Here is a 15,417-nt window from a genome sequence, read left to right on the forward strand (position 1 = left end):
AAAATCTCTGTACTATTAGTACAGGGATTTTTTTTAAAATGGCCAATTTTCTACCCTTTTAGTTTTCAACATAACTGGTGTCTATGGTACTATAAGATGATGATAAAGCAATATATGATCATATGGAGCAATTTTATCGCATAATAATTGAATTTTAAAAACCTGATATTTTGGCAATTTTTCGAAAAAAATCCCTGTACTATAGTACAGGGATTTTTTTTTAAATGGCCAATTTTCTACCCTTTTATTTTTCAACATAACTGGTGTCTATGGTACTATAATGTTTATTATACTATAGTAACCATTTATGTCAAAACTGGTTACCATAGCACAATTGACATGCGCAGAACCTTTTATTCGTATCTGCGCTTGTTTATTATGCAATAGTAACCATTTATGTCAAAACTAGTTACTATAGCACATTTGACATGCGCAGAACCCATTATTCGCCTCTGCGCATGTTTATTATGCAATAGTAACTATTTATGTCAAAACTGATTAACATAGCACAATTGACATGCGCAGAACCCATTATTCGTCTATGCGCATGTTTATTATGCAATAGTAACCATTTATGTTAAAAAATAACAGTCAAAAATCGGCCATTTTTCGGAAATTTCCCTGTACTATAGTACAGGAATTTTTTCGAAAAATGGCTAATTTTCGACCTTTTTATTTTTCGATAAAACTGGTTACTATAGCACAATTGACATGCGCAGAACCCATTATTCGCCTCTGCGCATGTTTATTATACTATAGTAACCATTTATGTCAAAACTGGTTAACATAGCACAATTGACATGCGCAGAACCTATTATTCGTCTCTGCGCATGTTTATTATGCAATAGTAACTATTTATGTTAAAAAATAAAAGGGTCGAAAATCGGCCATTTTTCGGAAATTTCCCTGTACTATAGTACAGGCCTATAGTAGGCCTACAGGGATTTTTTCAAAAATGGCAAATTTTCTACCCTTTTATTTTTCAACATAACTGGTGTCTATGGTACTAAAAGATGATGATAAAGCAATATATGATCATATGGAGCAATTTTATTGCATAATAATTGAATTTTAAAAACCTGATATTTTGGCAATTTTTCGAAAAAAATCTCTGTACTATTAGTACAGGGATTTTTTTTTAAATGGCCAATTTTCTACCCTTTTATTTTTCAACATAACTGGTGTCTATGGTACTATAAGATGATGATAAAGCAATATATGATCATATGGAGCAATTTTATCGCATAATATTTGAATTTTAAAAACCCGATATTTTGGCAATTTTTCTAAAAGAATCCCTGTACTATTATTGCCCTACAATATGTACAGCTATTTTTACAACTATTAAAGGGATAATATTACAGAGATATGAATTTTGGAATTAATTCTTTATTCATTTCTTTTAAGTTCTACTAGGTATTCATTCCTAATTGTTGTTGTGTTGTTTATTTACATTAATGGGTTTCATACGACCTAATTAATTTGCGTGAGATTGCCAGCAACAGAAATAAGTGGCTTTTGTTATTTTGAATCTTTATTTTTACGTTATTTTATATTTTTTGTTGTTGACGTAGGATACATGCATATAAGAACGTATCAGATTTTGTAAATCCACAGTGCATGGTTTTGTTACATTTTTTGGAATAAAGTTACCATATATATATATATATATACACAAAATTATTTGATATTTTAGAACCTCTATTGTAGGGGTTGAATAAAATCTACTTAAATTGTCCTTTAATAAAACTAGCATTGGTTTTAACTCATAGCTATTACATAACTACAGGTTTTCCGCTTTTATACACAATATATTGTTACATAACGTTATACAGAGATATCCTTTTGTAAATATAACATATTTTTACTTTACATATGTATAAATTTGAAACCAGTGGATTACTTTTATTTGATTAGACCATTCCTGGCTTGGCATACACGGGTAAATGGTAATAGTTATAGCTAAGGAAACTAAGAAGCCGTGTCTCAACCGCGCGTTTGCTACCTCCGTCGCCGAACTCGTTGGCGAGGTACTGACGATCTTGCTTGTCCAGTTCAAGATCTTGGTCAATTAATTGACGAACTTTCTCTTCCAACGCTATCACATCTTCAGCCTGAAATAAAAAAGCATTAACTCTCTGTGATGTGCCCAAATATGGTAGTGATATGTTTAAATATGGTATTGATGTGACATCATCATTTCCATGTATGGGCACAACACATTATTTTGTCATGTAGTGGTTGGTAGTGTAGACAAGGCTTTAGTAATCCCTTGAAGTAAGATGCTTATTACTGTAATAGCCTTATCTTGTGACATTAAGCAGGCCATATTGTGTGCATACAAATATGAAAAATATCTCAGTACACTACCATAAAGGAATGGAAGAACGTCTACCACCGGTGATCAAGAAATAGTGCAGAATATAGACACCTAAAGCTCTGTCTACACTATCAAATTGTATGTGATGTGCCCATATATGGACATATCACTACCATATTTAAACATATCACTACCATATTTGGGCACATCATATTTTTTTGTCAAACTAGTTTGATAGTGTAGACAGAGCTTACATTTAAATGTTATCATAATCAAGACTTACCGGTTTTTGTACAAGTAGTTCTCTAACCTCTTGTCTAAAGTCTGGGAAGCGATCGTGGAAAACAGCTAAGCTCCATGTTTCACGGAAGAAACTGAAAAAATCAGCAATGAGTCCTTCATCAAAGCGCGATACCATGTTGTTAAGCATACGCTCATGAACGTTGTACAGACATAGTAAATTGCTGGTATCGATTGCCTGAAATATAATATAAAACTTTATTTCATATTTCTCTCTCTTAAACATTTTCCGTCATTCCGCTTTCCACGATTTGTTTTTATGTTTTATTTTATATTTATGTACCTCTAAATACAGATTTTGATCAAATTATTATTATTGAAATACTTGCCTTGAATACTGTACAAAGCATTCACAAAACTCTGTCTACTCTATCAAATTAGTTTGACAATAAGTTTGACAAAAAGAGTGTGATGTGCCCAAATACAGTAGTGATATTACATCTTCATGTCTATATTATGGGCACATCATATTTGTTGTCAAATAAAGTTTGATAGTGTAGACAGCTAGCTTTATACATTTGACATAAGAGGATGTTTAAACACTATAACAGCTTCTTGATTCATGTGTAATGGTTTTAATGTTTTAATTATTGGAGTTAACTTCCACTAACCTGTTTCGTAAGACATGTTATTGTTTCTATACTACTGTATTTGTTGATATGAACACGGAAATATCCAGGTCCATCAGCGGTTCCAGTGACCAACTCACGCCCCTATACAAAATACATAAAACAGTTACAAACTCTCTTTGAATTTCATTTAAAAAATACCTATTACTGTATTATAATTACAGTAGAATGAATAGGTCTATCAATAGAGGTTGGACGTAGTGTATAACCTATCCCATATATCTCATGGGATATTGTCTCGGGATGTCCATTGAATAGAGGTTGGACGTAGTGTATAACCTATCCCATATATCTCATGGGATATTGTCTCGGGATGTCCATTGAATAGAGGTTGGACGTAGTGTATAACCTATCCCATATATCTCATGGGATATTGTCTCGGGATGTCCATTGAATAGAGGTTGGACGTAGTGTATAACCTATCCCATATATCTCATGGGATATTGTCTCGGGATGTCCATTGAATAGAGGTTGGACGTAGTGTATAACCTATCCCATATATCTCATGGGATATTGTCTCGGGATGTCCATTGAATAGAGGTTGGACGTAGTGTATAACCTATCCCATATATCTCATGGGATATTGTCTCGGGATGTCCATTGAATAGAGGTTGGACGTAGTGTATAACCTATCCCATATATCTCATGGGATATTGTCTCGGGATGTCCATTGAATAGAGGTTTATATATTTTTGTGCATATTTGCAGTTTTGCATTAAAAAAAAAGTAGTTCAGTCAGAGAGAGTCAGATAATTCAGGAAGACTCACCCCAATATATTAAAGATTACATAAATTATAATAAAATATTAAAAAAAACAAAGCTACAATTCTAATTTCTATTTAATAACTTTATGCGGTCTTAGCTGGTCTTATGAAAATACTTATTTAACGATCATCATATCTAGATAGTAAATAGTTCTTGTATTCTAATTTCAATTTAATTGTTTACATTTATTTATTTTTACCTTTAAAGAAGGTATTTATCTTCTATTCTAGATTCTCTTAACTTTGTGTCAGAATAGAAGAATCTTACAAAATATTTTGAAGTGCAAGTATAAGAAATGCTCAAGGCCGTCATAAAACATTTGCGATGATTATCTTACGTCCTAAGGACATTAAAGCATGATACTGAATGTCAACATCATCCGCAAACACACTTTGCAACAAAATTAATTTTTCAAGTATGTTTGATGTCATTTGTATTGATTAAACAAAGTATTGAGTTTGTGTCCGGCTTGCATTTTGACATGAAGTGTTCTTAGACGCAGATAAAAAAAAAGTAATGAGTGAATTCGATTTTCGTTTTTTGAATTACAGGCGTATTTAACATAGAATGACATTTTACACCGTCCTAATTTCTTGTTAAATCGGATTAATACATTTTCATAGTATAACAAATGTAAAGAAATTGTAGTATGTATGCTACAAATGTGTGAGACAACACAAACAAATGTTTTTAAAACCAATATCTATATAAAATTACCAAGAAATTTGTACTTATATATAAAAAAAATAAAATAAAATTACTGAAAAAATGACAATACTGTGGGTATCAGTGGCTGGATCTCAATAAAAAATAAAATAAGCAAAAGTACTACTTATACTAAATATAAATATCAATTTCAGCATAATATAGTTTATAATCATGTAAACCTGTTTTGCAGATATCTCTCCTGGGTTTGGTCCCCTGAGTTGGGATCTCTATTTCTAAGTTATTTGATTGCATTTCCACTGGGTGCTATTGCAGTTAAACAAACCATCCAACCATTCTTTATTCCATTGGATGTAGATAATTGCGTTCAACTTTACATATGCAAAGTCGTTAATGTTCACGGTAAGGTGACAGAGTTCATTTCGTTATAATTATCTTCAATATTATTCCTGGTTATGTTCTGAATGTATAATTCATTTATTTTGACTATTGGACTTATAGTAATCCTGTATATTTGTATTTTCTTCTTTAATATATTTTTTCTTTTTGTGTATTTAATTGGAATTCTCTGAATATACTGTAAACTAAAGCTAGTTTGACAAAAAAAAGGGTGATGTGCCCAAATATGGTAGTGATATGACATCATCATGTCCATAATGGGCACATCACATTTTTTTTCACATAAAGTTTGATAGTGTAGACAGAGCTTAAGGCATCTTAAGAGGCTAACTGAATATAAACTCGGTATTAATATGTAAGTTGGAAGGGTACAGTACCTTCTATTTCCAAAAAAATCAAATTAAATCAGTACCTGTGAGGTAATAATATTTAAGACTCTCACTGTTTGTTCATGGGTGGAATGGTGGGTTAATATAGCCTACTGTCAAGGGTATTGGTATCAATGAAGTTTTAAATAAATATGGTTTTTGAGTTTCATGACTGGAGTAATGGGTTATTTGAAAATGAATAACAGTGAATGGGTTTTTATGGTGGATAAAAGAGCCACGTCTGGGTTGATTGAGTCTAGTAGTTTAACGGTTAAATTCAGATGTTAATAGTGCATGAAAATGTAAATTGTGCAGGAAAAGTACTGTAGCATGTAAACAAGAAAAGTTCAAACAGAGAACTATATTCATAATTTATCTTAAGCTCTGACTACACTATCAAACGTTATTTGACAAAATGATGTGCCTATATGGACACAACGATGTCATATCAGTACCATATTTGGCCACATCACATTTTTGTGTCAAACTAGTGTGATAGTGTAGACAGAGCTTAAGGGAAGAGAAATACATAATAAAATGAAGCAAAACTTTTTTTTTTTGGATAAAATATTTGTTTATTAACTTACATAGTTTTGCTGTGTCATCATTTTTTCCAACGGTTCATTTAAGTTTGGTTTTGTGAAGTGAAGATAGTTGAGACCTCCTGGAAGTATTGCGGCTTGAACCTTACTACTGTGGTACATTGGTATCAGGTTCATACTTTCTTCTGGTGGCTCTGTGTAATTCTCAACGGTTGGGTCAAATAATCGTAGCATTGTGGACGCCAGCAATTGACCTACTTCTCGCGAGTTAAAGTTACTCTGTGTCCTGCAAGAAAAAGTGTATATGAAGAACTCAATTTTTATAATCCCTTATTTATTTATTTTTGTAGAAATAGTATTTACAGTATGTTTCACCATGGACTCCATGGTTTAATATACAGTATTACTATTGCAAGCATAAAACCAAAACATTGAATAAAACATCATTTGTAATTTCATTGCCAAACACTATCTTGTTGATGTAGAAGAAAAAAAACAATTTAATTTAACAGCAAATTTATTTCTGCAAATTACAATTGCAAGGGAATATTACAATGTATAAAGCCAAAATAAATAAAAATATTGATAGTTAATTAAACATGAAATATTTTGCAAAAACACAAACTAGTATCACATTCAATGCCATTTCTGATAAACTGCTAATTTCAATTTGTTCAATAAAAAGAGCATTTGTAACAAAATTTCTGATTGCCTATTACAGAACACAGAAATTACATAAAACTTGCAAGAGGGCAGAGTGACATCTAAGCAATATTGTACGTGCTTCTCATGGTACCAAAAGGTCAATCAATTGACATGTAATACTAGCACATTTCTGTATCATTATGAATTATTTTAAGAAAGAAAATGCTGAGGCAGCATCTATCAATCAATATCAATCAATATAATCAATCAGAAGAATACATACTTGAAGACATGAATTGATTTTTGACAATATGGCATGGTTGATGATAATGGCCGATTTAATTTAGTTCCTAAGCTCTCTATTGGAACCTCTCACATCATAGGCCTATAAAGATGACTCCCGTGTTCTTTCTGCACAAAGGGGAATGAGCTATTAGGAGCTCATTGTACTAAGCCACGGCATTATGTGGTAGAGGGGCCAGTTCATTTCCTCATCCTCCCCAGTATTTTTCAACCAGATACTCATTTACAGCTGATTGGACTGGTAGTTGTCGGGAATTGAACCCGGGTCTCCCTGTATGACAGTCAAGTGTCTTAACCACTCCATACTCTATAACAAAGGCTTAGTATAATTATATTAAAGAGTGAAACGGTAACCTTACCATTGGTCCATATGGTATTTACGTTGGAACTTTGTGATTGGACCGGCCGCTCGGATGGACAAATCATTGGTGTGGAAGTTGGCATCGATTACAAGTCGTCCATCAAATACAAGGCAACTGTCATTGATAGCTGTCAAAAAAAGTTAATAAAGTTTTTAAGGTAATATAAATAAGGTTTTTGTTTTATATTAAGCTTATTAGTGAACCCTCTAATTAGAAATATAATTTGTAAAGATCTCTAGGACATGAATTTCTAAATACAAACCTTTAAAAGCGTCGAAATCAACAGCTTTCCTATTGAAACAGAAGAACACAGAACATTCAAGTTTTAATGGCTTTGCGTCAGATGTAAAAGAAGCGCAGTAAACTTCCTCGATACTCTTCCCATCATTCCATTGAGCAAGATAGTACCCATAATGCACATGGACCCCTTCGGCAGCTAAGGCATCACTGACGGCTGTTTCGATTTGTTTGTTGTTGAAGCAAGTGGGTTCATAGTTGGGCGGAGGGTGTACAAAGTGTATGCGACTTCCTGGGGTGCCTAACTTTAGTAATGATTGCACTGTAGTGTATGCGTCTAGGCTGGATCCGTATACAATAGCATTACCTACAGAAAATAACAATTATTTTTATTCGAGGAGGAGCGAATTCGGCACCTCTATTTAAATGTCAACTTAAACTTTTCTATTTAATTAATTACTAAGTATTGTTAGGCGCTCTGTTCTTTGTTCTTTCTTGGGACTAGCTGTTTTTTTCCATTTATTTTGTTAAAAATAAGCTTATTTGAATAAAAACTTACTTACTTAAGTGCTTTTGAGCACAAAGGTTTTATGTCATACAGTAAAAGTGAGCAAAGTTTATGTTATTCTACATTACTTTGATAAATTATTAAATAAATTAAAAAAAGTAAACCTCCTACCTTCTGTTGTGATGAAGTTCTTTCTCAACCAATTAATAGCCACCCTCGCATCATGTTCATCGTTCACCAGAAGTACGTTTCTTGGAACTCTGCCAGTGTATTGCCGGTTTGGATTACATGTCAGTTCATTATTCGCTGTCAGTTTTGTGATGTCTACACCTGTGGGGGCGGTTGTTTGGTACTGCTGGCCGGTCGCAATCACAAGGTGGTCGTACGGGACCTTTGCACCTCCTGTCACTTTCACATATTTGCTGGCTCTGTGGAAAAAGTAAAATTTCAAAAAGATGTGATATTCTATCTAATATTTGTATATCTTGTAGGGTTTATTTATACATGGACAAAAATCAAACATATTTCTTATATAAATCAATAATCAATAATCAATACCTATCGATTGCAATCATCTTAGCATTGACAACATTCACCCAGGTTCGCAGTGATATTTGTGCCAACTCATTCTGTGTGTAGTTATGAGGCGTTGAGAGGAAGCTTGACACGACATCGTCGGGAGTGTTGTCTCCAGGCAGGCCATGTGGAGAGATCAACACAAGGTTGTTGAACCGCAAATGAGGACTGAAAAAATACATAACCAAAATTTAAAAATTAATTCAGTTTATTTCTATATTATGCATACTGTAAAAGTAGTGATGATAATCAACCTATTTGATAATAACCGATATTTGGTGTGTATTACTACTACAGGAAAAGAAAACAACTGTAAAGGCCAATTTACACAGACGAGCGATAACGGTAATAAATAATATAGAATCTATGTTATTCCTTATGACGATTAACACATACAGCAGATCGAACAGGTGTTTCCGCTCAGGATAGATAGAGAATCTATGTGAACAAGCTACGCGGTTTTCAGCTTACTGTTACCACCCGTCTGTGTAAATTGGCCTGAATATATTAAATTAAAAGTTAAATACCAGAAAGCAAGAGTCTCCAAAAATGAGATGCTGACATCTGACGATCCAACGATGACAATACGAGCGTTAATGGTCACCTTTGGTTCAAGGGTCAGTTTCCGGTTTATGTGATTCAAAGCATACTTCTCCTAGAAAAAGTTATTTAAAGAGATTTGTAATGCCATCATGCAACATTATAAATACAGCATTGTATGATTTTTGTAACCAAAAAAATAAAATATTCCAGGAAAAATATTTCTCAAACCCAGAATCATTTCATTTTTTTGATGAAATAAAAAGCTGGTATACCTGTTCTTTGATAACACGTTCTGAGGGTGCATTACCACCAAGTCTTTCCAATGGGTAAATTATTTGACGACGAGATCGAACCGGCACCATGTAATTTAAGCATGTAACAAGAGAATGCCGTGCAGATCCCTGTAAGTAGAGAAAAACATAATTTCAATTCAATTTCAATTTATTTCTAAAAATAATAATATAATTACATAAATGCAATAAACATAAGAATTTAAAAACAAAGAAAACAAAGATAACATTGTTACATTAGTCCAAAGCTCTGTCTGTGACTAAAAATGTGATGTACCCATATATGGACATGATGATGTCATATCACTACCATATTTGAGTATAGCACTACTAATTTGGGCACATCACACTTTTTTTTGTCAAACTAGTTTGATAGTGTGGACGGAGCTTTAAACTATACTAGAACTTAGAATATGTCAGACAAAACTTTCTGTACCTTTGAGACGGAATAAGGAGGAAAAACCGGATAATACAGACACGATCGATGAGACTGCCGGAGCACTTCCTTCAACATATGCTTTGTGTAATGCTGGAATATCGGATTCATCGTAAAATGATAGAGATGAGCATGTTCATCACGACGATGATGGTTATAGTAGATGAAGTCTTCAATATTGTAGTGTGAACGGACGTATTCGATGTCCTCTTCACTGCGAGTTATGGCAATGCTCACGATTTGGCCTTCGCACTCGCCCACAAATGCCTGGATTGGCGTTCCATCCTAAAGAAAGAAAAAATTTATTTTATATTTAATAAATTGCTAATATGTCCAATGAAATAAATTTTTCGTTAACAAAATAATAATGGTATGAGGTCATACTTACATCATCCCGTCTTGCACGATTGAACTGATCAAAATCAGCCAAAATCGCTTCTTTGTTTTCAATATTTTCAACAAGCGTTTCAACGTTATTTCTATCAGTAACACATATAGGTCGTACATTGAACGATTGTAGAATACCAGATCTGTTGAAGATGTACAACTCTTGAGGCAGCGTGCTTGGACATTTGGGGGTAGCTCGCTTCAAATTAAAAGAAAAACATGATTTAATTTATTAAAATAGAAATAGTGAAAAATCATGGCATTTCTATTTTTAAATGCTTCACTTCTTTCCAAAATGTCAGATGTTGACAAATTGGAATTAACTACTTATATTATATTGTTATATATTATTATGTTATCTGTACATGTATTTAAAAGTATTAAACTTGTTCTTACCACAAAACTCTGCAGAAGTGGAAACTCAGGAACCAAATGGGGCACAGTTATCACACAAAAATCTTTATCAGGAAACAAGGAAAATGCAAGTGGTAGGAAATCCAGAGACCTAAAAAATTAGACATTATTTAATTGTCTCTAAAAACGGTATATTTTTTTCATATTGTGTTAAGCTCTGTCTACAATATGATTATACAATATTTATGTGACAAAATGTGATGTGTCCATATATGGACATGATGATGTCATATCACTATCATATTTGGGCACATCACTCTTCTTTTGTCAAACTAGTTTGATAGTGTAGACAGAGCTTTTATATAAATATATGAAATTAATCCTCATCCTAAATTGTGGATTTTTCAAGATTTGAAAGACGATCAAATATATTCTAACAATGAAAATGAGGACCAAACGTCTTACCTCATTTCATATTGTTCATCTATACAGAACAATTGAATACAGAATGCATTTGATTCTCCTGCAAACACCGGTTCAAACACGACCTCTGGTTGCACCTCATCCCCCAGTATGCTGCTTTCTCTTGATATCATAGGCTCATCGGCAGCATCTGTCACAGATCTACCGGATTTCTATAAAGAAAAAAATGAAACCAAATCGTCAACATTTCTAACCAACTGATTAGAAAGTAGCTGTCATTTGATGCTTAGGGAGTGGAGTCGAAACACCCTGTCACCAGGTCAGGATTTAACTTTGGATCCTGAGATTGGAAGACAAGACAAGACAGCTCCACTACTTGCTTCAGATTGGATGTCTGTTGGGATTGCTGCAGTGATAACTTTGCATATAAGTTCTAGTAGTTTTTATAGAAAACAAATAGAAAGCCGTCTCACCTTTGAAGAAGTCTCTGAGTGGACTGATGCAGCATCACCTACATCGCTTGGTGCTGGAGTACCACTAGAAAAAAAAAGACCATTCAAATTAGAATCATAAATTTCGACTACTAATATTATATCTTCATATAAAATTCAATTTAGATAATAATATGAAATGACATGATAAGTTCCTACCCGTCCATATGAACATCACTGAGCTTCTGTTGTACTGACGCTTTTGTTGTGGCACCACTGCCTAGAAGTAAACAGATAAACAAACTTTTTAATGAAACCTATGTCTCTTCTAAAAGAAGGGAAGAGAGGAGGGTTAGGTAAACTAAAGTAAACTAACAGAAACAGAAAATCAAAAGTTAAAAAATGATTTCTACCTCTTGAAATTGACTTAGAACGAGGAGTGGCTTGTTGCGAGACTGTCTTTCCACCACTGGCAGGCCTGGTTTGCTGAGAACCCTCTTTTGTACCACTGAGAGGTCTATCTTGCTGAGAACCTGTCTTTGCACCACTGCCAGGCCTGGCTTGCTGCGAGACTGTCTTTGCACCACTGCCAGGCCTGGCTTGCTGCGAGACTGTCTTCGTACCACTGCCAGGCCTTGCTTGCTGAGAGATTGTCTTTGTACCACTGCCAGGCCTACCTGAAGAAGTTTCTTCTCCTTTTTTGATAGAGGCCATTGAACTTGTCCTTGATTGAGACTTCTCTGAGTTGGCCTTGCTACCTAGTTCATCCTCCACAACGGGAGTTGGTTCATCTGTGAATTAGACCAGATTATTACTTTCACAATGCAGAACACTGGGACAAACACCTGCACACAGAACAAGAATGCTATGCAACCACCAGTAAGTTACACAGTGCTGATAGAATGGTGAAAAGGTAAGTGACTGACCTGGTGGGGTAGGTGGTCGTAGTACATCGTCAGGGTGCGGTTTACGAAGACCGTGGAATGGAACCAGTTCAAAACAAGAGTTGAGTACCTCAACGTTCACCTCATTCGCAATACTCATAAACCCAACAGCTGTGTCTTCCATCTTTAAAAAGAAAGGGCACGTGTTATTGTATGTAAATATGCAAAATCAGTAAAAATGAATAAATTATGTAATAAAAAATAAATAAAGACCTCAACAATAAGGGCATGGTGATTTTCATCTTGCGCCTCTATCAACTCTGCCAGAAAGTAATTGCCGTAGGTTGTCCCCAGCATGTCACTCTGTCTGTTAAAGATTGGGGTCAGGTCATCGTGATCTTCAACTCTAATAAAGAAACAATTAAACGTGATACAGTTATAACAGTATCAATATTCAATGTTTTTTTTTTAGTTTTTGCCAAGTCAAAAAAATTTGTTTTTGTGCTAATTTCAACATGAACAAAAATTTTAGGCTAGGATGCAAAATGTATTAATTATTATTATTATTATTATTATTTATTGCCAAAAACCAGATACAAACAAACAAAAACACAGAAACTAAGGGAGTAGGCAGGAACCTAAAAGTGAACCTAATCACTATAACAAGAGTTCAGGTTTCGTACTCCCAAAGTAACAACAATGATATATAATAAACTATATAAAAATATTTAAATAACAAGATGTGATCTTATTTAGTTTGATAGGTAATAAAGTTGAGCTGAGAATAGCTGGGTATTACCTTAAAAAGCATTCTTCCACCCAGCACAAATGCATCATTGCGATAACTGGGCATTTAGGAAAGTAAAGAGTTTTTGTTTCTTACCTTGCTTTTCTTGTGTATAAAACAGGACACATTGTGTGTCGATGACAAACAAACACGGCACACTTCTCAGACGGTTTAGCGCCATCTTTGCGATCCATTGGGATAAACAAATCAGCCAATGCCAGGTCAGGGTAAACTCCTCCAGGCACCACCAGGAAAATGAAATGGATATCAGGAACAGCATTGAAAACAGTCCTGCAAACATTTTAAACAAAATATATAATAAATCATAGAGGCAAAATATAAATAATTACTTATAAGTCTTAGTGATGAATAATTCTTACCTGATAATTTCTTTAGCACTGCCATGAGAAAAGTCACCCTTTGACACAAAGTAATGCATAAATAGTGTGTTTAAAGGCTGCAAAAAAAAGAGATTGATTTGATTGAATTTACTTGAATTAAGAAGATTTGAACCCAGTATACAGAAATATTCATTCAGTCCATGTAAAGACAAAATATATAAAAATTCCTATAGCTGATGACTTTTTTGAGCGACCAATCATTTTGTGTTCGTTCAGTTGCATCACAGCGGCGAATTTAGTTTCAACTTATGATATATTCAACAGCCTACCACACCTAAAATAAACTGGTCACAATAAGATATTTTGAAAACATTTTGAAAAGTAAATTACCGTAGCTTTCTCTGTATCATATTCTGCATTGAGCCATTGCTGCCATTTGCTTTGATCAACATCAGGCAAGTTAGGATAGTCAAAGAATGCAGCATGGGCTAACACTTCTTCACGTTCGTTGTTCAACGTCACAGCAAGTACAGACTTTTCGCTGTGAAAACAAAAAAATTTATAGTTCAATCTTATGCACTTGTCAATTGTATGACCCACTATACGACCCCCGGGAGAGGTGCGTCATGGATGTGTCATTTACAAATACTTACTGACACAGGGGTGCGTCAAAAAACCTAGATGGTACGTCACATCAATGAACAAGGTGTGTCAATGTCCGTCACTTTACCACCCACCATATCATAAACAACATGGTCACAGTGCGTCAAAATGGGTGCGTCATGGTCACCTAAAGGTAAGTCACCTTTTTGACGCACGGGTGCGTCATGGTATTCAAAAGTATGACGCACATCGGACAAATGACGCACCTCTCCCGGGGGTCATATAGTGGGTCATACAATTGACAAGTGCATTATATAGTAGATAAGATTTTTTAATTGAGTGTTTAAGTTTATTGTTACTATGGACAACTTCTTTTGACCTCTGACTGTTGACCCTTTGAAAAGGTTAGAGACTTACATTAAGTGAACAATGTTAACTCTGCCGAATAATTGTTCTGTAGACGGTGAAACAAGTTTAATAATGTTTGCTGCATCAAGTGATTCTGTTCGTCGAGCATTTATTACTTCACCTGACCCATTGGCAGACTTCAAAACAGCCGACGCAGCCATGTTGTTTTCTTTTTCCTGTTTGAAAAAAAAAACATAAATCACATCACATTATTAATTATTTAGTCAGAAGTACCTACTAGGCCCTAGACTAACTAAGCTTAGTGCCTAGGTAGCCTAGGACCTATGCACAGTGTCCTGTGGCCTACTCTAGGGAGAAACGAAGCTAGCAAGCAGATGCTCAGCGGGTTGAACGGCACCAAACCACCTTTGTCAACCCTGATTTCAGAACGCTGACCGGCCTAACATTCGTCGATTTGTGGTTATTAAATTGGTAAGTTAAGCTTACAAAGGTGAATTTAAATAACGCTATTATATCTGCATACATGATTAGTATAAGTTGTATAACCTTATTTATTCAAACACACTTACCGTAAGGTGATTTTCGTCCTTTTAACAGTATTTGTAAAGTGGCTTTTAAAATACAACCGCCATTGATTCTATGGCAACGATATACATTAAAGGTCACAGTTCATGTGTATCGTACGCATGAGTGATTACAACGACATTTCCAATGAAATTTAATATACGATGATAATTGATATAATATAATATTTAAGTTTAATAATTAATATTATTAAGTATTACCGTGGTGGCTAAAGGCATAGCTTACTGGTACAATTAATACTAGCATAATTAAACAAAGTTTAAAAATAAATATTATCAAGAACTTTCTAATTTAATTATAATAGGCGACAATATTATGCATTTTCATTTCGCTTAAATTGCTGTCAAAAATCTTACAATAAAC

At 34.2% G+C, this 15,417-nt stretch overlaps 1 protein-coding gene across 1 annotated transcript; it reads right to left on the reverse strand.

Annotated features, from left to right (window-relative positions):
• Nucleotides 1-1,369: 1,369 nt before the first annotated feature.
• LOC140060022 (cilia- and flagella-associated protein 61-like) lies at nt 1,370-15,106 on the reverse strand. The gene is made up of 24 exons (XM_072106056.1): nt 15,039-15,106; nt 14,518-14,684; nt 13,888-14,038; nt 13,537-13,613; nt 13,253-13,447; nt 12,643-12,775; nt 12,412-12,553; nt 11,899-12,276; nt 11,705-11,765; nt 11,528-11,591; nt 11,097-11,266; nt 10,674-10,782; nt 10,279-10,476; nt 9,891-10,175; nt 9,437-9,565; nt 9,149-9,276; nt 8,604-8,789; nt 8,217-8,473; nt 7,563-7,904; nt 7,298-7,427; nt 6,036-6,276; nt 3,232-3,333; nt 2,604-2,798; nt 1,370-2,114 (listed from the first exon to the last, which is right to left on the reverse strand). Exons 2-24 carry the CDS (start codon nt 14,667-14,669, stop codon nt 1,914-1,916), a joined length of 4,026 nt encoding a protein of 1,341 aa, XP_071962157.1. The 5' UTR covers nt 14,670-14,684; nt 15,039-15,106; the 3' UTR covers nt 1,370-1,913.
• Between the last annotated feature and the right edge of the window lie 311 nt (nt 15,107-15,417).

Source organism: Antedon mediterranea, chromosome 10 (genome assembly GCF_964355755.1).
Source record: "Antedon mediterranea chromosome 10, ecAntMedi1.1, whole genome shotgun sequence".
Lineage (NCBI taxonomy): Eukaryota > Metazoa > Echinodermata > Crinoidea > Comatulida > Antedonidae > Antedon > Antedon mediterranea.

Excerpts from the sequence above, each read along its gene's own strand:
- LOC140060022 (XM_072106056.1), bottom strand. The coding sequence starts at position 14,669 with ATGGCTGCGTCGGCTGTTTTGAAGTCTGCCAATGGGTCAGGTGAAGTA. Across the intron at positions 11,766-11,898 it reads TTCTAAGTCAATTTCAAGAG|GCAGTGGTGCCACAACAAAA; the intron begins GTAGAAATCATT and ends GTTTACTTCTAG. Across the intron at positions 8,790-9,148 it reads TTGGAGACTCTTGCTTTCTG|TCCTCATTTGCGGTTCAACA; the intron begins GTATTTAACTTT and ends GTATTTTTTCAG.